Below are 26709 nucleotides of genomic sequence, written 5' to 3' on the forward strand. Positions count from 1 at the left end.
TATATGTATTCAAATCCAGGATTCCTGTTTCTAAGGTCAAGGCTCCTTCCACTATGATTAATAGCAAACCTGATGCCCAAAGGTATCAAATAGAAACTCCACGAGTTTTATTCTAAAGTCATAAACTCTTAGAAACACTTGGACAGTATGGATATCAACTGGAAGAGTTAGGAATTCCGAACTTTGCTAGTCTCCTTGGAATCCAATTTTGTTTTTGACTACCTTATTAAATTTTATGATTTTGATGGGCAAGAGCCATACTGGATGGGCAGACATGGAAGAATTATGATCTCTATTGTTGAAGGAAATTTCTAAATCAATGCCCATTTAATGCTCAAATATTTTAACCATTCTTATTATTTCATTTGGTGACTTCTCCTGGTCCACTAATAGTAATAAGAATTTACTCATAGTAGAGTTGCACAAAAGTGAAAGGGACTGCTTCAGAAAATAGTGAGTTCCCCATAACTGTATGTTTTCAACCAAAGATTGTACAACCATTTGTTTTGTATGTTTCAGAGGGTATTCCTATTTAATGTTCAGGTTCCTTAACAATATACCTATTCTTCCTTTCTTATTTTCCCCCAAATAGTTTTTGAAACAAAATAGTTGGTCCTACAATCTAATGCACTAGTCAAACAACATCAGGAGTACCATATTTTAAATTTTATTCTGAATTTCAAAATACCATAATTTCCATAAACAAATTAGAAAAAAAAGAATTTTACGTGAAATTGTAAATCTCTATTCTGTACAACTTGCTTTTTGAAAAGTATATAATGGAGCGGCTAGGTGGCGTAGTGGATAAAGCACCGGCCTTGGAGTCAGGAGTACCTGGGTTCAAATCTGGTCTCAGACACTTAATAATTACCTAGCTGTGTGGCCTTGGGCAAGCCACTTAACCCCATTTGCCTTGCAAAAAAAAACCCTAAAAAAAGTATATAATGAATTCAGCTTGTTACTTTCAAAGCTCTCTTGCTTGACTATGTTTCTTCTAAACTTTCATCTATTTTATGTGCATTTTAAAAATTTCTTCAAAGACCCTCTTTCCCCCACCCTTTTTTTGCTAAAACTAATTACTAGCTCCACTTCCTTGACTTAGCCCTCCCCAAACCCAAATAGAAAAAGGAAAGCTACAAATCTTTCAACAAACAACCAGACAATGAAAATGGACCTACATATTTACAAGGTCCAGAAATGTTTGTCTCCTTTTGCTCTTTGAATTCATCACCTTTCTCTCAGGAGATGGGTAGCAGATTTCATCACTGGTCCTCTTGAAGTTCTAGCATGTCATTCCATTGATTAGAATGATTAAATCTTTCAAAATTGTTATTCTTAGCAATGTTGCTTTTACTGTATAAATTCTGGTTCTGTTCACTTCCCTCTGAATCAATTAATGCAAGTCTTCCCAGGTTCTTCTACAGCCATCCACTTTATCACTCCTTACAGCACAATAGTATTCATCACATTCATAAACTATAATTGCTCAGTCATTCTCCAATTGAATCTTTGTTTCCAGTTCTTTGCCACAATAGAAAAAAGAGATGCTGTTATTCTATATATCACAGGACCTTTTCCTCTTTATTTGATCACTTTGGGGTATTGTCTAATATTGTCAGTTAATGGGTCAAACTCAAAAGGTAGGCCCAGTTTAGTAACTTGTTTGATATAATTCCAAGATGCTACCCAGAAGGACTGGATCAGTCCATTTTAATGAAGGACACTGACAAACCATTGAAGCATGGTCAGAAGAAGAAGGCCAAGATTGTGAAAGTATTTGATGTTATTCATATGAGAAACTTTTTGAAGAACATGAGACAGTTTAGCCTAAAGAAGAGATTTAAGGGGACTTGCTGACTGTTTTCTAATATAACTTTGAAGTAGAAAAGATAAGGAATGGTCTTATGTGGTATGGCTCCAAGGGCCAAACCTAGTCATCCTGTGGAATTTATAAGAAGATGAAGTTCAAATCAGCATAAGAGAAAGAGCTTCTCAAAAATAATAAAAGCTAATGTTCATATAGTCCTTTAGGCTTTGTACAATGCTTTAAAAAATATTATCTCATTTGATCTCCATAACAACCCTGTAAGATAGATGCAATAATTGAATCCATTTTTTAGTTTGGGAAAAGTGAGGCAGACAGAGGTTATCCAGGATCACATAATTAACAAATGTTTGAGGCTAGATTTGAACCCAAGTCTTCCTGATTCTGGGCCCAGCACTCTATTCATTGCACAATTGAGGCTGCCTTATGAAACAATGAATCCTATCCCTGGAAGTAAGTATTAAAGTATAGGCTAGATTTATACCAAAGATGGGTCATATTCCATACATGGGAAATTTGAATCAATCACCAGGTATTCTTAATGTGTTAGTATATACTTCAGGCATTGTGTTAGATGATAGGGAGACAGGCACAAATACGAGACAGGTTCTGCTCTCAAAAACTTATATTCTTGTAGAGGGATATAACATCTTCACCGGAATAGTCTTTGAAATGCCTTTCAATTCTAGAAAGACTATATAAATACTTAGGCTGATTTGGAATTTCATATAAAACAGGGGAGACCCCTGTGATCTGATGCAGAGTGAAGTGAGCACAATTAAAAGAACAGCAATATTATTATTATTATTATTATTATTATTATTATTATTAGGTTTTTGCAAGGCAATGGGGTTAAGTGACTTGCCCAAGGCCACACAGCTAGGTCATTATTAAGTGTCTGAGGCTGGATTTGAACTCAGGTCCTCCTGACTCCAGGGCCGGTGCTCTATCCACTGCGCCACCTAGCTGCCCCCAAGAACAACAATATTATTGAAAAAAGTCAACTTTGAAGGTCAATAATGCTATGTGAAATCATAATCCATGACTCTACAAAACTGAAGATGAATCACATTACTTGTTTCCTGCTAGAGAAATAATGGACATAAAATGCAGAATGAGGCATCCTATTTTTAACACAGATAATGTGTTAATTTGTTTACCATGTTATGTATATCTGTTATAAAGGTTAAAATTGCTTTAAATCAATTAATGGGGGGAGGAAGTGGGAGGGAGAGATAATGAATTCTTCAAATAAATAAATAGATAAAATTTATAAAAGAAAACTAGAAAAGAAAATTCACAATAGATTTCTTTAAAATATCGAGAACTATTTTCCTCTAGTGGGAGTGATCTCACTATTAGTCCCAGATTTTTTCTTATTGTTATTTTAAAAAAATCTATCTTTGGGTAATTTTGAAAGAACAGTCAAATATTCTACTTAACTATGGAATTAAATTATTTGTGTAGGAACCATAGAAACAAAATGAGAGAGCTGGAATGGATTTCTAAGATATCTATTTCATCCTCTTCTTTTATGAATAAAGAAATTAGGAGTCAGAAAAACGAGGAGTAACTCACAAGGTGGGAATACTTTTAGAAATTATTATCATGTGAGTGATCAAAGCTACAGTGGATGAGAATAAATATTCAAGTAAACTAGGAGATTTTTTTTTTTGGAGAGGGGGCGCTGTTCTAGGTTTCATTAGAAATTAGAATTTCACTACTATGTTTAATATGACTCTTCTCCAAGATGCTTCCTGGAAACATTTATATGAATCTCTTTGGTTCTAGCTATAGTAAATGTTGCCATCATTCATTCATTCATTCATTCATTCATTTGTTTGTTTATTCATTCATTCATTTATTTAATTTAAGGCAACGAGGTCATGTGACTTGCCCAAGGTCACACAATTAGGTAATTATTAAGTATCTGATGCTGGATTTGAACTCAGGTACTCCTGGCTCCAGGGCTGGTGCTCTATCCACTGCACCATCTAGCTGCCCCTAAACATTGCCATTCTTAAAGATGAAGAAGCAATGTTTTCTTTTTCATGAGGCTGTTGTTGTTGAGTCATTTTTCTATGTGTCAGACTCTCCATGATTCCATTTGGGGTTTTCTTGGCAAAGATTCTAGAGTAGTTTGCCATTTTCTTCTTTGGTTCATTTTACAAATAAGGAAACTGAGGCAAACAATGACTTAAATGACTTGCTCAGAGTCACACAACAGGTAAGCATCTGAGGCTGGATTTGAACTCAGGAAGATGAGTCTTCCTGATTCCAAGTGCACTGCTGTATGCAATATGGGTGTCACCAAGCTAACCAATGTCTCCTTTGGATGAACCCAAAAGAATAATACCTGCATCCCAGGGAGAGGAAATAGACAATTCTGTCTCATTCTAGCCAGAATCTGTCCAGATCTGTACTCTGACACCATGTGACCATGAGCACACCATTTAATTTCTCTGAGTCTCAGTTTCTTCATCCATGAAAAAGGAAGGAGTTGGATTAATATAACTTCTAAGTGCCATCTTATCCTCTTAACCTATGACTTTTTCAAGGTTACCTAGAAAAATCAGTGGATGGGGAGCATTTAGGTTCCCAAATGCCATTTCATATATATTATTTAGGCATATTTTCTTTGAGATTCAACTTATGGAGATGAGTGTGAGGTCCAGGAAAAGGTTGTTATTCACAATATAGTACCTATAGCTGCTGACTTAAACTGGTTCTCTTCTAAGAAAAGCTGACATAACACAGTAAAATTCAAGGGGAACCTGATACCCTAAACAATAAGAAAGATCTAGGAAGTGAAAAAATCTTAGGGAACCATCCTTCAAGAGGCTAAGCTAGGGGAATTTCCACAACCTGGGCAACATTTGGAGAATGGATGGTCAAAATGTGCTCAGCCCTTTGAAGAAGAGACTAAGACTTAGAAGGTCTGAGTGGAGAATGGATGAAATCTATGTCTGCCCCTCTTATCACTGGCTCATGAATCTGAGAGGTAAATTTAAGTTGCAATTATTTTTGGGGGGGAATGGATAGATTTCCTAATTATTAGTAGAATAGACTGCCTTGAAAATGATAGGTTCTGGGGGCAGCTAGGTGGTACAGTGGATAAAGCACCTGCCCTGGAGTCAGGAGGACCTGGGTTCAAATCCGGTCTCAGACACTTACTAATTACCTAGCTGTGTGGCCTTGGGCAAACCACTTAACCCTGTTTGCCTTGCAAAAACCTAAAAAAAAAAAGAAAATGATAGGTTCTCCCTGCTTGGAAGTTCTCAAGAAGAGGTTAGGTGATAACTTGTCAGGTATGTTATATAAGGATTCCTTTCACTCATGTTTAAGAATAACAACCACAACAATAACAGCAATAGCAGCTAGCATTTATATAGGTTTTTTAAGGTTTGAGAAGTGCTTTATAAATATATCTCTTTGATCTTCACACAAAACATAGTAGGTATTATTATCACTTCCATTTACAGATGAGGAAACTGAGGCAAACAGGAGGTAAGTGACTTGCCCAGGGTCACATACACACAGCTAATAAATGTCTCTGGTGGGATTTGAACTCAGGTCTTTCAGAATCTAGGTCCAGTAATGTCTGTGAGACTCTTCTCTGCTGACCAAATTCTATGATCGAAAGAAGAGAGAAGTTGAATCATAGGTGGAGTCATTCAGTGGATTACTAGAGCAAGCTAAAGCTTAGTCACACTGCTGCAAATAGAAGTCAGTAATGACTGATTCAGAGTTCCCAGGATGGTTGGTGAGGGTGATGGGCTGGTTCTCTTCAAAGATGCTGCAGAGGAACCAGCCTGGGGAGATGGCTGACTCTAATCTATAGGTGAGGCCAGTGTTCCACATGTAGAAGGTAAAGTTCTTGGATTCCTCCTTGCTGCGATAAACATCCATGATATTTTTAGGCTGAGGGAAGAAAGGCAAGAATAATGAGAAACTAAAGCAGCACACATAGGCAGACTTTATTTTCTGTGCCTACTGACCTCCACCAAGGATAGAAGAGATCAAGGAAGGATTCCCAGGTAAGGTAAGCTTCAAAGGCATTTAGAAGTTAGCATAAAAAGGGTCTCGCCCCACCAAAAAATAATCCCAACAACTAAGCAATACACTTCTAGTTTAATGAGGGGCAAATCACAATGGACTGCTGTCCTGGGTCCTGACTCAAGGCTATTGTGAATTGTAAATCAGGAGTTAGGTATTCCAGAGTCATTGCAGGTCAGAACTCACCTCTATCTGTAGAATAGGCTGTTCAGCTATCCCAACTGACAGACACTGGGATCCTCCCTCAATGCCCAGGATAACCGGGGACCGTGTAGCATCCAGTGATCTATTGGGGACCACACTGATCACCTCACCTAGAAAAAGGGGTCAGATGCAGGAGGAGAAGACATCCCTCTCTAACCTAACTTGCAAATGAGCCTGAGGAGCAGGCCCCTTAGTTTCTACCCGCAGCACTGAGAGAAGGGGAGAGACTGCCTGGCTAGAAAGATTATTCCCTCAATAACTGGTCCAGGGAATGAAACTTCATTTAGTCTGATGGAACAGGAGGACAAAAACAGTGCTGGTTGAATGAATTTGAATCAAAGAATAGAATAATTCTCCATCAAGGAGGAAGAATGTTGTTCTAAAAGACCTTCCTTTTTTTGAGTATCTCTCACTCATTCACTCACTTTAGCTTATTTTGTTTTATTCACAGAGGATTCACTTGAAGTCACTTGATCCAATTTCAATTTTCAGCTATTCCACATAAAACTTGTATGACTTTAGAGAGTCACTTTTCTTCTCTGCTAGAAAAGGAGCTAATTGGATTATATAATTCTAAGGTACTTGTCTAGATCTTTGAGTTTTTAATCCTCTGGGTCTTTGTGACACAACTGTGAAGTGATGTCCAGTCTCCTCAACCTCAGTGAAAGGATCTATGCCACCTAAGCATTACTTGGAAGATTGTTATTACTTATCCTTCGTTCTCAAAGAGGACCATGACTTGAAGAAGGTGATGCCATGATTTGCAAGTGAATTGGATTTAAGTGAGGCAGAGCTATACTAAGTCATCAGCCTCAATTTCTCCTCCAGAGACATCTGGGTCCAATGGCAAGATATAAATCATGATGACTGTAGATGGCCCCAGATGTAAAACAAACAGGCTACAGAATTCCATGAGAAAATTCTCTTTCTCCTGAATTTCCTCTCCCCCTCCCCCTCTACCATGGTGCCTGGACTCTATGAAAATGCAAATAGTCTTAAAGGGCCAGAACATTATTAACCCCAAAGGGATTATTTAGCCAGATACTTTCTTGCCTGATAGCTGAATAAGAAAGAATAAAATATAGATTAGATAAGTTTCAATAGAGTAGAAGGCAGAATGGAAGGTCTGGAGTGTGAGTCCTTGTTGCCTCCCATGAGGCTTTGAGTTATATGATCTGAGCTGCCAATAATATACCAGATATCTGAATGAGCAGATAATGCAAGAAGCCAGAGAGACAAAGAAATTAAAGCCCTGCCTTCTTCCAAAGGTAAAAATGTGCTTGTCTTGCTCAGCTGTACCTTCTTTTTCCAGAAGGCATGATTGCCTATACCTAGATCCTCTCAAAGACCTAAGGGGAGAAGCACATGGTACTGAAGGGGTAATCTACATTAGCATGTGGAGAAGCAAAAACCTCACTACCAGTCTCCTCTCCTAGGAAAACAGAGGGAATCACCATAACAAAACCTAGATGCAGAGAAAACTCATTTTTGGGGGTGAAAATGTTCCCTACCCTTCCAATATCAAAGCAAGTGTTTAAGGATAGTTGGGGATCTGTTGAAATCTAGTCCCTTTGTGGGGACTTTTGATTTGAATTTTTATGGTAAATGATTTCATGAAATCTGGGACCAAGGTGATCTTCATCTGTTAAGATTCCAGTTTAAATATAACTAGTATTCTAGGGCCTGGGCCTGTGAGTCAATGCTGATCTGCTTGGCTGACTTTTCTGTTCCCCCAAGAGACAACTGGCAAAATCGAGACTGTTTTTGTAACTAACCATCAATAAGTTTTCCTGCTTGTATTCTTCCAGCCAACAACTGGTTATTCTGCACATAAATGGCTTTCATTGCAGCATCTTTCATTCTGAAATACAAGAGTTTGTTTAAGTTTTGTGAGGGTAACAACAGGTTCTTCCATGTTGCAGGTTAGAATCCAGGCTCTGTGACTTGTTTTTTTTTTGTGATCTGGAGAAAGATTCTGAGCCTTACTCAGTTTTCTCCATTGTATGACAATAGGGAGGGGGATTAGGAGATGATCTTGTTTTAAAAAATATTTTGATAACTTTCAATATGATTTGTGTCCTATGTGTAATCCTAATTATTTTCTTTTATGTATTTAAAACATTTTTCATTTGATAAATGGTCAAAGAACATGAACAGACAGCTTCCTAAGGAAGTATTCAAAGCTATCTTTAGTCACATGAAAAATGCTCTAAATCACTATTGATTAGAGAAATGCAAACTAAAACAATTTTAATTAAATTAAAACCAACCCATACCTATTAGATGGACTAATATGACTTCAAAAGAAAGTGACAAATGTCAGAGGAGATGTAGGAAAACTGGAACACCAATGCAGTAGAGTTGTGAGCTGATTTAACCATTTTGAAGAACAATTTGGAACTATGGTCAGAGGGCTATATCACACTTAGTCTTTGACTCAGAAATACCACTACTAGGTCTGTATCCTAATGAGATAAAAAACAAAAAAGGAAAAGGACAGATATATGCAAAAATATTTATAGTAGCTCTTTTGTGGTGGAGATCGAGGGAGATGCCTTTTGATTGGGGAATGGCTGAAGAAGTTGTGTCATGTAAGTGTGATGAAATACTATTATTGTGCTATAAGAAATCATGGTCAGAATGCTTTAAAAAAAACCTAGAAAGACTCATGAACTGATGCAAAGTAAAATGAGTAGAACCAGGAAAACATTGTATACAAAAGCAGTAATATTTTATGATGATCAATTGTGAATAACTATCCTCATCCACACAATGAACCAGGTTAGCTTTAAAGGATTTATAATGAAAAAAGCCATCCATCTCCATAGAAAGAAATGGAGTCTGAATGCAAGTGATAAATACTTAAAAAAAAAACCCCAAACTTATTTATTCTTCAAACTAGATGTGAGATAATTATTTCTACTGAGAAGATGATATAGAAGCAAGAAGGGAGCTGGAACTCCAGTTTCAATATTTGCCTTCACCATGAGTTAACTGTGAGACTTTGGGGGGGGAAAACTCCCCCCAAAACCCCTGTTGAACTTCTCTGAGTCTGTTTCCAATTTTTTAAAATTAATAGATTGATACTTTCAAAGTTAAAATAGTTATAACCAACCCTTCTTTAAAAATAATTACTAATCTTTTTATTTTGGGAGCATTTAGATATTTTCTAGAAAGCCTCTGTTGCACTAAAACAAAAGGTAGCTATTTTTAAAATATAAAAAAGGAAATGGTTAGGCTAGATGAAATCGAGAAGCATTCTATGAGATGAAGACACAGAAAATTCTTTCTTGGTTAGTCACACAGATAAGTTAATGGCAAAGACATCCTGGTCTTCTGTCTTGTGCCTAGATTAGGGCAAGTGGTGGACAAAACTCTGAGCCTGGAGTGAGGAAGACCTGAATTCACATCTGACTTTGGACAATTATCAGTTGTCTGATCCTAGACAAGTAGAAAAAAGCCTCTGTATGCCTCACCTTCCCCAAATGTAAAATGAGGTTGGTAATATCATCTGCCTCCTAAGGGTATTATGAGAATATTTTCAAAATGCTTAACATTGTGTCTGATATGTAGTAGGCATTCATTTAATGATTCCTTCCTTCCTTCCCTCCCTCCCTCCTTCCTTCCTTCCTTCCTTCCTTCCTTCCTTCCTTCCTTCCTTCCTTCCTTCCTTCCTTCCTTCCTTCCTACCTACCATCCTTCTTTCCTTCCACATACCATTCCCTTCCCCTCTCATTTATTCCCTTCCTCCCTTCTTTCCCCACTACCCTTCTTCCTCCCACACTGACATCATGGCATAGTGGGAAAGGCATAGGATTTAGAATCTGAGATCCTTTTCCCACTTAACTGCCTCTGTGATCTTGAGACTTCATTTTCTCATCTATAAAAGAGGGGGAACTGGACTTGAGAATTTCTGGGGTTCCTCCTATTTTACAGCTCTGAACTTCTTAGCATTAGCCATGCAAGATCACAGCACAAAGAGGAAGATCTCAGTTTCTTCTTCATATGTAAAATGAGGGGGTTGAACTTAATGATTCCAAAGGTCCCTTCCAGTTCTAAAGCTAGAATTCTATGGTCCTCTAAAGGGGTCAGTGGAAGAAACAAATCAGTCATCTAGCCAATCATCGCTCCCGAAAATGGGGACATGAAGGAAAACAAAAATACCCAGTCCTGGCTCTCAAAGAATTCACACTCTAAATTGGGGAGCCGACTTGCAAATAACTATAAAAAAACAATTCTCCATGAGATGGGGGTAGCTCAGATAATAAATACTAAGAAGTAGTAGACTGTGGACAGAGCACTGGCCCTGGAGTCAGGAGGACCTGAGTTCAAATCCAGATTCAGACATTTAATAATTGCCTAACTGTGTGACTTTGGGCAACTCACAACTCCATTGCCTTAAATAAATAGAATTAAAAAAAAAAGAGTCAGTGGCATGAAGCTAAGAGGTTTTGCTTACAGTTCCTGCTGTTTAAAACTAACATTGAATCCAGAGAAACCCAAGAAATCCAACCATTTGAACTTTACCAATTCTGAAGGGATGGCATGGCAGTAGGGATACAATAAGGGTAAGTAACCTCCCCTCGGGCATTAGACTTTGACTTGATTATACAGCATTTTACATAGAATTTTAACAGTTTTGATTCACAGAAAACTCACCGGAAACATAGAGCCTTGCTTAGAACCATCTTGAGCTCTTAATTTGAAGGATCTTCTGTCATCTAGGGGAAAAAGTCCTAAAGGAGGGTAGGATGGAATCTAAGTTATCATGAAAAAATAGGTCTCTGAGGCTAAATGAAGGTTGAAATCCCATCAGGCACCTGAACCCAAGTCCCTTTTCCCACCTTGTCCCTTCCTCCCTCTAAAGAAGGAAAAGCAAAACATGTTCCTAACCCAAAGAAGGTTGGAGCAGAGCCACTTGGAAAAGTTTCCAAAGCCATCTAGGAAGAGGCAAGACATTAGAAAGTAGAGCTGTGAAACACCAGAGCCTTCCCTGACAGTACCTTTTCTGCCTTCTGCCACAAGTCAGTTCTCTGTCAGCTTCCAGAGGGATCCACTCATGCTTTATAAGAAACAAGGGGAGGAGGAAAATCATTGACCCAACCCTTCCCATTTGGAGGGAAGTCCCAAGTTAGAACATGTTACCACAGCATCATGAACATTCCCAGTAATTTTCCTAAGGACTTTCCAATTTCTCTGCAATACTTAGTGAGTCAGTGGTAGTGTTAGGTTAGAAAGCATTGTCTGTGAAGAACAGCTCAGAATGGGAGGGGGGGAATTTTGGCACCAGAGACAGAGGGCTCAGAACTAAATAAAATGGAGAGTGGGGGCTGAATTGTTCCACTGCTATTTATTATCTGTGTAACTTGAAACCAATCACTTGACCTCTCTGGTACTTACTCTCCTCAACTATAAAATGAAGGGGTTGGACTATATGATCTCAAAGATGATTTCCAAGTCTAATTCTCTGATCCTGTGACCAAGAGGATGCACTCCTTTGACCAGATCCAGAAGCAGAAACTTTGTTATTTTAACTGAAATGTCTCAGTACAGTTAAGGAAACCATTCTGGCTTGGATCTGTCCAGGGTGCTTTCCTTCCAATTACTTTGGAATCTCAATCCAGATAAACTCCCTCATAGCCTTTGGGGGATGAGGGTGGGGAGTGGAAGAAGGTGTAGTGAGTGGACCTGCACTCTTTCTATTCCCTCAACCATTAGAATGTATTTTATAATGCACTTAAACGCCACATCCTCTAATTTATAGTATAAATGATTTTATTGGCATGAAGTCTCATTCTGTCAGCATGGATCACAGGTCTTCTGTGACTACAAGAAGAGTCAAAGAGGAAAAAAAACAAAACAAAACAAACATGTGAGTCCAATCTGGGGATAAGCTCCTTAGCTAGCCTGGTCTTCATACAAGAGATACAGGCTTGTACTCAAAAATCAGTCACCTTTGTAAAGATGCAAACGTGGACAAACCTTGGTCTTAGAAGAGAGAAGACATGAGTTTTAAATCCCTTCTTGACAATGGGCAAATCACTTAATCTCTGTCTGCTTCAGTTTTCTCATATGTATAATGACTAGGATGACTCAACAACTTCCAAGGTATCTTCCTGCTCTAAGCCTACTGCCAGTAAAAGCTTCAAGAAACAAAAAAAAAAAAAAAATAAAAGTACATTATGAATTTTTAAATTATTTTTTCAATGAACAAAAATCAGTTTTCCCCCTCTTTCTTTCCCTCCCCTCCCTTCATCATTGGAAAAAAGAAAAACAAAGAATTTGCAACAAATTTTCATTGTCAGACAAAATAGATTTCTGTACTGCTCATTTCCAAAAGAAATGTATGACTCTTCCTTTGAGTTCATCACTTCTGATGATGAGGTAATCTTGGAATCATGGTTAATCAATCACACTGATCAGAATTCTTACCTCATTCAAAACTGTTTATCTTTACAATGTTGTTATCACATGAATTGGTTCTCTCCTGGTTCTGCTCACTTCATCTATATCAGTTCACATAAATCTTTTCACATTCCTCTAAAACCATAATTTCATCATTTCTATCTTTTCTGGAAGCAATTGGGTTAAAGTGACTTGCCTGGGGTCATACAGCTAGTTAAGTATTTTAGGTTAGATTTCAACTCAGGTTCTCCTGACTTCAGGGCTGGTATGATTTGCACTGCTGTACCTCCTTTGATATTTTGGGTTTTTTTTAGTTTTTGCAAGGCAATGGGGTTAAGTGACTTGCCCAAGGCCACACAGCTAGTTAATTAGTAAATGTCTGAGGCCGGATTTGAACTCAGGTACTCCTGACTCCAGGGCCAGCGCTCTATCCACTGTGCCACCTAGCAGCCCCCTAATCACTTTTTATAGGATGGGTATTCTAAAACATTTATAAACCATAATTAGTTCAACCATTCTCCAATCGATTGGTACCCATTTAATTTCCAGTTATTTGCCCTTCCCCACAAAGAACAATTACAAGTATTTTTGATTCTTTCTGTTTTTTCCATCTTTCTTTGATCTATTTTTGATATACGCCTAGTAGTGATATTGCTATGTCAAAGATTATGTCCAATTTAGATATAAATTGTTTTCTAGAATCACAGCTCCACTAAGTGTGTTAATTGTACCTGTTTTATTAAAGTCTCACAAAAGTCATTTGCCTTTTTTGTCATTTTCTACTATGATGGATGCAATATAGAACTAGAGAGTTTTTAATTTGAATTTCTCTAACTTTTAATAACTTGGAGTATTTTTGAATATAAATATTGCTAACTTGAATTTTTCCTTTGAAAACTGCTTATTCATATCTTTTGATTCTCTCTTGTGGGAATCATTCTTTCCTTACAAATTTGAATTAGTCCATCATAAAATCATAGCCAACATTTACATGGTTCTTTAAGGTTTGCAAAATGCTTTACAAATACTATCTCCTTTTTTCTCCTTATTTTACAGGTGAGGAAATGAAGATAGACCAAGGTTAAATAATTTGCCTGGGGTAATGCACCTAGTACATTTCTCAGACTAGATTTAAACTTGACTTCCATGACTCCACACCCAGTACTTTATCCATCACAATCCCTATCTGCAGGTATCTTGGAAATATAACTCAAATGAAATCTTTATCAGGAGAACTTGTCTCTAAATTTTCCTCCTTTACCTCTTTTCCTTCTAATGTTAGATATATTGTTTGTTTGATTTCTTTTGGTACAAAAACTTTTTTAACAGCCCATCATTATAAGTCATCAGAGCATAATTTTAGAGGTGGGAAAGAGGAAAATCTCTGACTCCAAGCATTAGAGGTAATAAATCAGTGATTCTTAAACCACTGAGCATTGCTAAGTATGCCATAAAATTTTAAAAGTTATGGTATTACAAATTTTAAACATCAAAATTATGACTTAATATAAATTTTACTGACCTAGAATGCTGACTATCATAAGTTTAGTGTTCAAAAAATTAAATTAATTTGCTTATTACATATACATCAAATGTTCAATTTCTCTAAGAACTCAATAGAATAGAGTGGCTTCTCATATGAAATAGAAACTGAGCTTGCCTGTGTCTCTACTGTCCTGTACTCCTGTACATATTCAGTTTCCTATGATTTCTCGTGGCAAAGAATATGGAACACGGGTCAACAAAGGTTAGATAATCATTGAAATAAGACTAAAAAGCTACAAGACTAAATAATAATAATGCATGTAGGAAAGAGTTATAAAAATACAAAAACTACAAAATTCCCAAAATACAAAAAAAGCTAAAGCAACAGAGGCTAACACCAATGCGTCTGTCCCAGTTGTAGTTTAAATGGTCCACAAAGCAGATTAATCCCAACCTTCCTGTCCAAATTAATCTTTACCTTCCATCATTCTCCAGGTCAAGGTGCTAATGCAAACATCACCTGCCTGGTTTTTATTCTGTATATATGTGGTGATAGTGGTGGCGGGAGGTATGGATAGTATATCAGGGAATCCTTGATCAATTAATTTCCTCCAAGTCTAGCTACTGTCACAGAAGATATGAAACTGATACTAGAGCAAAGCACTAATTCTTTTGGGTTCTATTGACTCCACCAGATTTTTCTTTTTTTAAATTTTTGTAAGGCAAGTGGGGTTAAGTGACTTGTCCGAGGTCACACAGCTAAGTAAATATCTAATGTGTGTCTGAGGCCAAATTTGAACTTAGGTTCTCCTGACTTCAGGGCCCATGCTCTATCCATTCTGGCACCTAGCTGTTCCTCTGCCAGATTCTTCTTTCTAGACAACAGATAAGTCTTTAAAGCTTTAAGATAGGAGACTGATCAGGGCAGCTAGGTGGCACAGTGGCCCTAAAGTCAGGAGGAGCTGAGTTCAAATCCAGTCTCAGATGCTTAAAAATTGCCTAGCTGTATGACCTTGGGCAAGTCACTTAACTCCATTGCCTAAAATTTAAAAAAAGATAGGAGACTAATAATAGATAAAAGTAACAAACCACCATCTCTTTAAAATTCTACCTACCAGATTCTTTTTTTCCCCTAGAAAACATAGTCTTTAAAGTTTTAAAATATGAAGGCAATAATCTAAGGGTATCAACCACCAGCTTTTTCTAGTTCTGCCCCCTCCACAAGATTCTTCTTTCTAGACAAAAAAGAAGTCTTTAAAGTTTTAAGTAGATGTAGATAATATTGATCCTTTAAAAGACCTGAAAAAAATTACTTCATCAAACTTGATAGAAGTAGAAAATAAAAATAAAATAAAAAATAAAAAAATACTCTTTTAAAACTGAAATGAATCCTTTAAGGAGTCCATTGAGACATGAGATGGTTCTAATGATGGTGACTCTGAGAGTAGAAAAAAGAACCATTCAATAGTCATCATGTGTAAAATGGACATAATAATAGCCCCTGTCTCCCAGCATTGTTGTGAATATCAAATGAGATAATAATTGTAAAATATTTAGCTAATTGTCTGGCATAGTAGGCACTCTATAAATTTAGTTAGTGTTAATATTAGAATTTGAATTCTGAAGAGGAATAGATTTGGGAAAAGCGGCTGAGCAAGGAAACATGAGAATGGTAAAACAAGGGAAAGGCTAACAAAGACCAGCAATGCCAGAGATATGAATTTTCTTGGTCACACCTACTGATTTACTCAGCGAACACTTCACTCATTCCACTGACACTGTGCTAATTGTGGAAGAGTGTGCCCCAGTTTTATGGAATACTTTTATTGTTTTTTGTAAATTCTTAGTTTTGAGCTAATTGGATGTCCAATTAACACAGAAGCACACGAGTGGTGGACTCATGAACTATAGTTTTTGGAGTGAGGACTTACATAATACCTTATACCTGGGGGGGGGGGAGATAAGCTTCACTTTTGAGGAACTATCTTAGCAGTTTGAGGGGTTATACCTAAAATTGTATGTGTAATTCCCCCCCCCTCCAGTAGAATGTAAGCTACTCAAGGGCAAGAACAGTTTCAGTTTTGTCATTGTACCCCATTACCTAACATTAGTTTACCTAACATTTTTGTCATTGTACCCCTATTACCTAACATTAGTTTCAGATATTTAAGAGATTTGGAAAAAATGCTTTTTGGCTGACTGAATAATTGATTTCCTTTTTGAGACATGAATGTATTAACTGTTCTCTAGTTTCCTACTTAGTCTCAAGCTCCACATCAGTTTTTCTACTCTTCTCAATTTAATTTCCTCCTACTAGATTCCCCTTTCCAGGCTCATTGCTAAATGAAAATATATTAGATCAGCATCTAGTATTGAGTGCCTTAGCTTGAACTTTCCTTGTTCCCTACACCCAACTGTTAGCTTCAGACCTGACTCATAATGATACCAGGGAAGAGATGTTAGAAACTACAAAGATGCTTAAGAAACAGGCTAAGTGAGTCAATGCTAGTCAATCAATGTTTACAAAGGTAAAATATGAAAACAATATATGCCTCGAGGTACTTAGAGTTTGCTGGGGGTTGTTCAGTTTTGTGTAAAAGATGTACAGATAAGTATTATTCCACATAAAATAGGGAGAGGCAAAAGAGAGATTAAGACAAAGTAGATAGATAGATGGATAGATAGATAGATAGATAGATAGATAGATAGATAGATAGATAGATGGATGGATGAACAGACAGATGGACAGACAGACATACAGATAGGCAGAGAGTGAGAGAGAGAAAAAGAAAGATCTTGATTTGTGCAAATAAAGAATCCTCTGATGTGTCTAAATTATTCGAATTTACTTGGCATATTTGCATTGGGCTGGACCAGATATCATATTTTGCATAATTATAACTTTGAATACTGGGAATTTTAATTTATATGATCACATCAAGAGATTCTATTCTCATTAATTGTTGTTTGTTTTTCTTTTTTTAAGTGATCCAATGACTTTCATAGACCTTTGTGGAATCAGATTCAATTAAATCTCATTAATTAAGACCTGGCTGAAAGATATTTAGCCATTTATTAAACTCTTACTATATGTCAGTTTTGAGCTCTGAGAATACAAAGCAAGTAAAAAGAAAGCCACTTTCTACTCTTAAGAAGGTTAGATTCAAATGGGGTGGGGATGGGATAGCACCAAGAAATAAACTATAAAACAAATGGTAGGGGTTAGAGAATGGAGATGGGGAAAGGTGTATGCAGAAGTAGAAAAGTATGGAGAGACAGGAGCAGTCTTGGACAAGAATAGCAAGCCTCGCCTAGAAAGTCCTTAAATGGAGTTTCCAGACAAGAACTCTTTCATTGGGGGAGAGTCACTTCCAGGGAGAGAAGGCTGATGAAGGCTGATACAAACACAGGTGACCAAGGAACACAAACAGAAAATTTTTCCAAGTCAGGAACAGAGGGAGAAAAGTACTTTTAGGAAAAATTTGTTAAGAAAAATAAAAGTACTCAATAGATTTCCCTTCTGTCTCCGAACAAACAATCACAGGAATGCTAATTGTTTTGCTATGCTTTTCTAAAGAATTCCTAAGTCACCCTGCATTTTACGGAGAAAAACCATAATGCCAATTTCATCAAATAGCAGTTTTCCATCTTCAATATTCTTTATATGTATACATTTTACCTTATCGTAACAAGTAGTAGGTAATTTAAGTATTATCCCCATTTCACAAGTGAAGAAACAGTTTCAGCAAGGTTAAGGGTACTGCCCAAGATTACACAACTAATAAGTGGCAGTTATGGGAATAGATCTCTTCTGCCACAAAGTCCAGAGTGTTTCCTTTTACTTCCCTAATTATACTGCTATAATATTATAGCTCAGAGAAGAAAATGGCAAACCACTCCGATATCTTTGCCATGAAAACCTCAAATGGAGCCATGTCAAGTACAAATAACTGGTCATATTGTATGTATATATGAATGTAAAATTAGAGATAATTTTATGTGAAAACAATCTAGTTTTATGAATAGAATTTGGGGTTTCCCTCATTCATGGGTCTTTAGAAGTCTATTCCAGTTTTGAGGCACTTTGTTGATCAGCGCTCATGCAAATTCATATATCAAGAACTCTTTTCTCTAAGAGGATACATGGCTTCAAAACAAAAGATATTTAAGCAATCAAGTCAAATTAAACAATAAATAAAGACTCCCCCCCCCAAATACATAGGTTACACTCCACAAATGACCATTAGTGGGGATGGCATGCACAGAGAGAAGACATATGAACAGGACACATAAATAAAAGGGCCACAGGTATATGTAACCAGTTTGCAGAAATAGCTGGGGCAACTCATATTTCTAATGCTATAGAGCAGAGGTTCTTAAAAAAGGGATTCAGTGAGTTTTTCAAAAATACTTTGTTATTTCAATATATTTGGTTTCCTTTGTAATTCTGTGTTTTGATGTATTGTTTTGAAGAGGGATCCATAGTTTCTACTGGACTGCTAAAAGGGTTCATGATACCAAAAAAGTTAAGAACCATAACTGTAGTTACATCATTGTTCTCTAAGAATAACATCACATAATGGCTGCATATGCCAAACATGGTGGCAGGGGAAGAGTTTGACTTAGGTTTACCCCCAACTGGTGGACTTGAGGGATGATGGGTCACTTGAACCTAGACTCTCCCTGACAGCAGGATGCTCATAAAGAAATTAATAGCAGCACTGCATAATGGTGGACCAGAAGAGGAGGAAACTTTGGAAGAAATTATACTGTGCTATCTGATGTGCATCTAAACAACCCCCCCCCCCCCAAAAGCGCACCCTAGTGTGTATGAATGATGTCAGCTAACTTGTTTTTCAGATACAATTCAAACCTCTGTGGAACAAAGATTTTTGAAAAGATACTCAAGATAAAGATAAGAAAACAAAAAGACATTCAAATAAGAAATACTATTAGTTATATATTGTACAAGATGGCAGAAATATTCCGGAATCCTGTGATAAGAATAGCAATGATATAGATTTTCCTGAACAAGAATGGAACTCAAAATTGCTCTTTTTTTTTAGGTTTTTTGCAAGGCAAATGGGTTAAGTGGCTTGCCCAAGGCCACACAGCTAGGTAATTATTAAGTGTCTGAGACCGGCTTGAACCCAGGTACTCCTGACTCCAGGGCCGGTGCTTTATCCACTGCACCACCTAGCCACCCCTAAAATTGCTCTTTTATGAGACTAGAAGCTCTATTGGATAATGATGATGACTTAGTGGTGGTAAGAAGACCTTTCACCCAGAGGACACATGAATTCAAACCAAAAGACATTTAATCAATTAAGGCAAATTAAATGAGGAATGAGGATCTCCTATATATATAGGGTACGCTCCACCACTGACAATTAGTGGGGAAGGGTACAAACAGAGAGAAGACCAGGCAATATACAAGAAAGACTTTGATTTTCTCTGAGACAAAACAAAAAAGAGTCATAAGAAATAAGAGACATACTGAAAGTCTAATCCAGGGAGCAGAAAATTTCAATGAAGAAGAGCAAGAAAGCATTCACCACAATATAATTAAAGGAGAGCACACCATGGCTACCCTCCGGAAGAGGTTGGCAAACAGGTATGATGAGGTACTTTCCTTCTAGTTGACTACATTTTATTCTAGTGTGATCTGTCCAAAAGTTGCACCAAAACATGTTGAGTTTGGTATCAGTACTGAGATTGCCAACATCATCACAGTAAGGGATACACAGATATGGATTCAAATCTGCTGGCTATATGTGAATGGAATGTTACCCTAAAAAGGAACGTGAATGAAACAAGTTAAAGAAGGTTAAATAATTAAATTGGGAGTGGCTAGGTGGTGCAGTGGATAGAGTACCAGTTCTGGATTCAGGAGGACCTGAGTTCAAATCTGGCCTCAGACACTTAATAATTACCTAGCTGTGTGACCTTGGGCAAGTCATTTAACCCCATTGCCTTGTAAACAACAACAAAAAAAACCTCCCAAACAATTAAATTAGCTGAAAGATGACTTGTATACTGATATCTATGTTTCTTTCAGTTGTTATGAAGAAGAAATTACTGACTTATAAGCTTTTATTCCTATTATAATGGCAACTAATGTTTTTTATGATGACCTCACAGATGCTTTATTTAAAGCATTCTACAGAATTATTCCTAATTTGAAAAAATATTTGTACAGTCTACAATGTACTTGTCAATAGACTAAACTTTACACTTAAACATTACATGTGAATTCCACAATCATTTTATTTTCCCTAAATAACTAAAGAAATTTGGAAATGGCAAAATCATATTTATTGTAGAGCCATTTGAAGCTACTTTCCCATAGTCCCTGGTTTATGAATGTATGGAGCAGTTGGAGCTCTGGAAGATTGTTGTTGCCCCAATAAGTTGATCTCTCATGTGAACAATGCTGAAAAAAATCCCCTAAATCAGTTTACTTACAGTAGTTTCTGAACTATATTTTAAATGAAATTAAAAGCTACCAAAAAAAGATAACACTATGCTAGTCTCTGTGGGGAATCACATTATCCCTACTGCTGAGGCATTTCTGCAGTGATTTCCCCTAGTCTCGTAACTATGCTCTCTGCTACCATCTGCTGGTCCTTGGGCTCTTAAGCTCTATCAATTGCTCTCTACTACCATCTGCTGAGCTTCTATCAAGTAATAATCTCTTCCTAATAAACATTAAGACTTGTAGTGCAGGCCTAAAACAATAAGCTATTTATGTCTAGCTGATACTGTCTTCTCCTTATCCACAGCTCCACTGATGAGCAGCCAATGAAGTAGCCTTTCCTCATGTAACACAAAAGCAGAAGGGATCTTACTATTATATTGATTTTTTTAAACTAAATTTTATTGAATTTTTTGTTTGTTTTGCTACTGTGGTTTTTTTTATTTTATTTTTTATTTTAATTTTAAATTTATTTTTTTATTCTCATTTTGTACAAATGTTTTTTTACATTAATAAAATATTCTGCTACTGTGTTTTTTACCCTAAATATATTATCCTTCCTTATTCCATAGAGTCATCACTTATAAACATAATGTCATTTTGAAGTTATAATATGAATGTTTAATATTTTTTATATTACAGTAGTCTTGCTATAAAGGTAAATACAATTCCCCCTCCCACCACAAAGATAGAGAAATTTCAAGATAAGTAAAGTGAGAGAAGGAAAAAAGTGTGTTTCAGTCTGTATTCAGATGCCATCAGCTCTGTCTTTGGGATGGATCACATTCTTTATCAATATTTTTTCCCATAGTTACTATTGCTAGCTGTATTTCCCTCTATCCTATTCCTCCCCACTCCCATTTATTCTATTCTCTCTCTTTTCCCCATCTGTCCTCAAACATGTGTTATATCTGATTACCTTCTCCCTAGATCTACCCTCTCTTCTATCACCTACACCACCCTCCCCTCCCCCTGCCTCCTTTCTCCCATCCCTTTTCTCTCCTTTTTCCTCTAGGGTAAGTTGAATTTCTATACCCAGTTGAGTGTGTAGATTATTTCTTCTCTGAGCCACTTCTTTTTCTGCAAGGCACTGGGGTTAAGTGGCTTGCCCAAGGCCATACAGGTAGATAATTATTAAGTGTTAGATGCCGGATTTGAACTCAGGTATTCCTGACTCAGTGCTCTATCCACTGTGCTACTTAGCTGCCCCATTCTGAGACACTTTTAATGAGAGTAAAGGCTCACTCATTCCCCCTCACCTCCCCCCCTTCACTCCATTTCAAAAGCTTTTTCTTGTCTTTTCTACATGAAATAATTTAGCCTTTCTCCCAGGACATTCCTTTCTCACCCATTGACTCCATCTTTATAATATATTATACATTCATATTCAGCTCCCTCCTGCGCCTTGTCTATCCATGCTCCTTCTCATTGCTCTAATAAATAAGAATGTTCATATGAGTTATCAGGATCATGTTCCCATGAAGGAATATATGCAGTTCCACATTGTTAAATCTGTCATAATTTGCCCACCATAAGGGTGGTTATACCCCGGGAGACCATCTGGGATACCCTGAGGGAAGGTAGGCTCACCAGGAATCATGTAGTCACTGTGTGGCATTGCTATGAGAGTTTTATCCCACAGATCTAACACTTGCTGGATTTTGAAGATGGAACTCTTTGGATGCCTCTGCTGGCACTGGAGAATAAAATAAAAATTCCATTAACTTTTACATAGAAAGTTGGAACTATGAAAGTATCCTCTGATTTCCTAAGGAGTAGGCTAGACCTGCAACAAGTAGTGATCTGCCCAAAGTGAAAAGTATTAGGGTCAGGATTTGAACTCTTTATTGATTTTAGGGTCATTATTTGCTTTAAGATCATACAGGTAGTATAATAGTTATACTATAAGAATAGTTATAACTATTTTACTGGTTATACTAATAGATATAGTTTAAATAGTACTTTAAGGTTTACAAGACACTGAACAAGTATCTCATTTTAACTTCAGAACAACCTTGGGAGGTAAGTGTTCTTATTATTCTCATTTTACAGATGAATAAATTGAAGTGAATAGAAGCTAAGTGACTTGCCCAAGTTTAAACAGCTAGTAAAGTGTCTGAGGCTGGGTTTGAACTCATCTTTTTGACTTCAAGTCCAACACTTTATCTGTTACTCCTGAGCTTAACTCCACCACCAGAATGATGTAGCATCCTGAGATGAAAAGTTTAGGAAATGAATCCACCATTTTCCAGGGACAGTATGTCCTGGGAACCCTGAACATTGGAAGGCAGTTTTATTTTATTATAATTCAGTTAGAATCCAAAAGAGGTTGGACCACTAGGAATCCAAAATCATTATTTCTAGAATCCCTGATTTCTTCATCATGAGTACCTGGAAGCAGTGGGATGATTCTAGCGTCCTCTCTCATACTCTTTCTAATTGTGTGACAATCCATTTAACCCTGTTTACCTTGATTTCCTCTTTTGTAAAATGAACTGAAGAAGGAAATGGCAAACCTCTCCAGTATCTCTACCAAGGAAATCCAAAATGGGATCACGAAGGGTGAAAATGTTTTACCCGTTCTTGAAGACCATGAAATCAGAGAGGTGATGACATAACAAGCATGTGAATTGGATTTGTGTGAGGGCGTCATATGCTAAATCACCAGCCTCGCTTTCTCCTCCAAAGCTATCTGGGTTCTGGTATGAATAAGGATGACTGGAGATATCCCAGGATGTAAGGTAATCAGGGTCAAGTGACTTGCCGAAGGTCAAACAACTAGTAAGTGTCAATTGTCTGAGGCTGAATTTAAACTCAGGTCCTCCTGACTCCAGGACTGGTGCTCTATCCACTGCTCTATCTAGTTGACCTTTCATGAAGAGCAAGAGATGACTGACATGGCTGAACAATAACAACAAATGATCTGCTATAAGTGTATATGTGGGTTTCACTCCAATTTCCTGGGATTCGGTGACTTTTCTCTTTACCAAGGCTTATCTTTTGAAGAATATTTTTGGTCTCATCTTCTGTTGACCTCTTGGAGAACTTCTTGCTCTATTGTTCATTCATCCTTTCTCATTTCCAGCATCTCCCTATGTATTTATTCCTTACCTGCTTGCTACATTTCCTGGTTCCATCCAATCTTAAAAAATGTCCCTTCCTTTGACTTTGAATTGCATTCAAATTATCATCCAACATCTCCCATTCCTTTCATTGCTATTTTCTAGAAAACTTTAAATGTTGAATATAAGGAAATTTATATTTGAATGCATGACACTAATAAATCTATAAAATAGATTTGCCCTTCAACCACCTTCCCTCATTCTAGGGTTACCTTTCAATCCACAATTGTTTCTGGGGAAGCAGGAAAGGTAAATAGTTTTGCCACAGTCATATCCAGAAAAGACTTTGGGGACCCTACCCTGCATGGTTCTAGACTGAAACTCTTTCTAGGATGCCAGTCACATCCATACATGCAGATAGGTTTTTTTTTTAGGATTTTGCAAGGCAAATGGGGTTAAGTGGCTTGCCCAAGGCCACACAGCTAGGTAATTATTAAATGTCTGAGACCAGATTTGAACCCAGGTACTCCTGACTCCAAGGCTGGTGCTTTATCCACTATGCCACCTAGCCGCTCCCAGATAGGGTTTTAATGACAAAGGATTTCACAAGAAATTCCTCTGGAAGGGGCTTACCTAAATGGGGAATTCACCTGCTTTTTGAAAAGAGAAGCTGGTGACATTCAGATTGTCCCATGAGACAAGAACTGGATCACTTCTCTTGACTGTTCATGCCTAGTTTGTGTAATGTATCTTTCCTTCTAAGACTCATTGATTGCATATATGCCTAGGAACTTTCAAAGTGATTCATTTAGTGTATGATCAATCCCCAAGCCATAATCACCTGCTTTGTGAATGTTAGCACATTCTAATGACAGGCTACCAGCTTCTTCCTCTTACTGCTTACCTTGAGGTTATATCACCTATCAAATTTTCATCTCTTCTCTTCCAAGCAGTAAATAGTCTGCTTCCAGGAAAACTAAACCAACTGGTCACACTCCATAGATCAGAAAAGTGGGACTATGATTTATTTGAACTTTGGATCTGTCTCAGGACCCAGCACTTATCCCTACACACATTAGGAAAGGTCTGTTGAATAAAACTGAATGGCATCAATTCCATCTTCCATTACCATTTTTCTCTTTCATCTAAAGGGCATTAATCTCTTTTCTTCCATCATTCAGGTTTTAATATAACCATCCTCAAATGAACACACACACACACACACACACACACACACATATAAGCACATATTTCTTTTGTTCTTGCCTAGGCAGCTAGGTGGCACAGTGGATAGAGAGCACTGTCTTTTCTTCCATGTATTCTCAAATGAATAAATAGTCTTCTCAATCTGAATATTCCCTACCATGATACAGATCACAAACCATCCATGTCTGCCCATTCTGACTTTTGACCATATATTTCCATAAGTTTACCACAAGAAGTCCACTCAACATGCCAAAGACCTTCCTTGATTTCTCTGACATTTTGAGGAAACCAGTGGAACCTTCTGGCTGTTCAGTTGGCATTCCTTGTCCTCACCATATAACCAGTCCAATCTCTCCTATCACACATTTCACAGATTACAATTTTTATTTGTTTTTTCCTTGGAGTTCCTCTGCTCATGTACACCATTTGCCTTTTCATTGCTAGGTAGTGCAGAGGATAGAGCACCATCTCTGAAGACAGGAGGGTCTGAGTTCAAATCTCACCTCAGATATTTGCTACTTACAGACCTTGAACAAGTCACTTAATTCTGATTGACTTGCATCCAGGTTCATCTCCAGTTGTCCTAATTCATATCTGGCCACTGTACCCAGATGGCTCTGGAGGAAAAAGTGAGACTGGAGGCATAGCCCACCCCTCGTTGGATCCAATTCACATACATGTCATAGTATCACCTCCCTGATATCATGGTCTTCAAGAATGAAGGACAAGGGGCAGCTAGGTGGCACAGTGGATAGAGCACTGGCCCTGGAGTCAGGAGTATCTAAGTTCAAATCTGGCCTCAGATACTTAATAATTGCCTAGCAGTGTGGCTTTGGGCAAGCCACTTAACCCCATTTGCCTTGCAAAAAAACCTAAAAAAAAAGAATGAAGGACAAACATCATCATCATCATCATCATCATCATCATTGTCCTCCATGTAATAATCATTTTTAATTCTTCAGAGAAATTGCAACTCTTTCCCAAAGACAATCAAATCCAGTCTAATTCAGGAAATATTTAATGTTGATTTAAGATGCTTAATGTTGATCCTAAAGAGGCCATCCAGCATGCTTGGACCAGAACTTCCCCGGATGGACAAGATGACTCATTGCTCTTCCCTTTGGCACTGGTGAGCTTCCCAATTTCTCCCAATCATGTGGTGGTCCAGAGGCGAAGGAACTATTGGGCACTTTCGAATGGGGTGATAGACTTTGGTTCCCTAGTCATTCTCCCCACCCTTTAACAGCAGAAATAGAACAAGATCATGAACCTGATAAAAAAAAAAGAAGAGGTGTTTGGATTGCCACCTTCTTTGTCTTTGGTTTCCCAGGTGACAAACTATGATATCAGAAAGATATTTTTAAAAATGACCCTTCTCTTTCCTGCATAATAGCAAAAGGAATTCCCTAAGTAGAGTATGTGCTCAATTAGAGAGGTTTTTACCAAAGATCCTTGCTACATTTTACATCATCTTTCTTTCCTTTTGTATCATTTGGAAGTACCAAAAGGTACTGGAAGACCCCTGACTACCATTAAGAAACAACACCTACCAGTGCTAATGTGACTGCATCCCTGGAACAAGCTGGTGTCAGAAGCAGAGTAAATATGGAAAACAGAGAGACCACTGGAAAGATCTCAACATTTCATCAGATTGTACTCAGTACTTAGGTAAAATGAAAAATGATTCATTAACAGTCTTACAAAAAAAGTCCAAATAAGGCTTGAATATTAGGTTTCCAAATGATTGTACTAGTAGGGTTGAGTTATCATTTTATAATTCCTTGTGCTTAATATTCCCTTTTCCATGTGAGAATAAATCTGATCAATACTTGCTTTGTTCATTAACTACCTCTTTGACTTTCTTTTGTTTAAATGTGCTTTAAATGTGTTAAGAAAGTAAAAACAAAATCCATTTAAGGAGCCATCTGTGTAAAAAAAAAAAATAAGACCCAAGTTGTAGAATGCAAAGTTTAGTAATGGGTAGGGGCAAT

General features: G+C 37.3%; 1 protein-coding gene and 1 pseudogene across 1 annotated transcript; one reads left to right on the forward strand and one right to left on the reverse strand.

The window, feature by feature from the left end:
* Positions 1-4488: 4488 nt before the first annotated feature.
* Positions 4489-11142, reverse strand: IL36RN (interleukin 36 receptor antagonist). The gene is made up of 5 exons (XM_074222655.1): positions 11089-11142; positions 10745-10821; positions 7861-7946; positions 6068-6195; positions 4489-5746 (listed from the first exon to the last, which is right to left on the reverse strand). Exons 2-5 carry the CDS (start codon positions 10771-10773, stop codon positions 5528-5530), a joined length of 462 nt encoding a protein of 153 aa, XP_074078756.1. The 5' UTR covers positions 10774-10821; positions 11089-11142; the 3' UTR covers positions 4489-5527.
* An 8055-nt stretch (positions 11143-19197) lies between these two features.
* LOC141504990 (methyltransferase-like protein 22 pseudogene) lies at positions 19198-20390 on the forward strand (annotated as a pseudogene).
* The last annotated feature ends 6319 nt before the right edge of the window (positions 20391-26709 follow it).

The sequence above is a fragment of the Macrotis lagotis genome, chromosome 1, assembly GCF_037893015.1.
Source record: "Macrotis lagotis isolate mMagLag1 chromosome 1, bilby.v1.9.chrom.fasta, whole genome shotgun sequence".
In the NCBI taxonomy this organism is placed as follows: domain Eukaryota; kingdom Metazoa; phylum Chordata; class Mammalia; order Peramelemorphia; family Peramelidae; genus Macrotis; species Macrotis lagotis.

Excerpts from the sequence above, each read along its gene's own strand:
- IL36RN (XM_074222655.1), bottom strand. The coding sequence starts at position 10,773 with ATGGTTCTAAGCAAGGCTCTATGTTTCCG. Across the intron at positions 7,947-10,744 it reads AGCAAGGCTCTATGTTTCCG|AATGAAAGATGCTGCAATGA; the intron begins GTGAGTTTTCTG and ends CTTGTATTTCAG. Across the intron at positions 6,196-7,860 it reads AGCAGGAAAACTTATTGATG|GTGAGGTGATCAGTGTGGTC; the intron begins GTTAGTTACAAA and ends CCCTTTTTCTAG.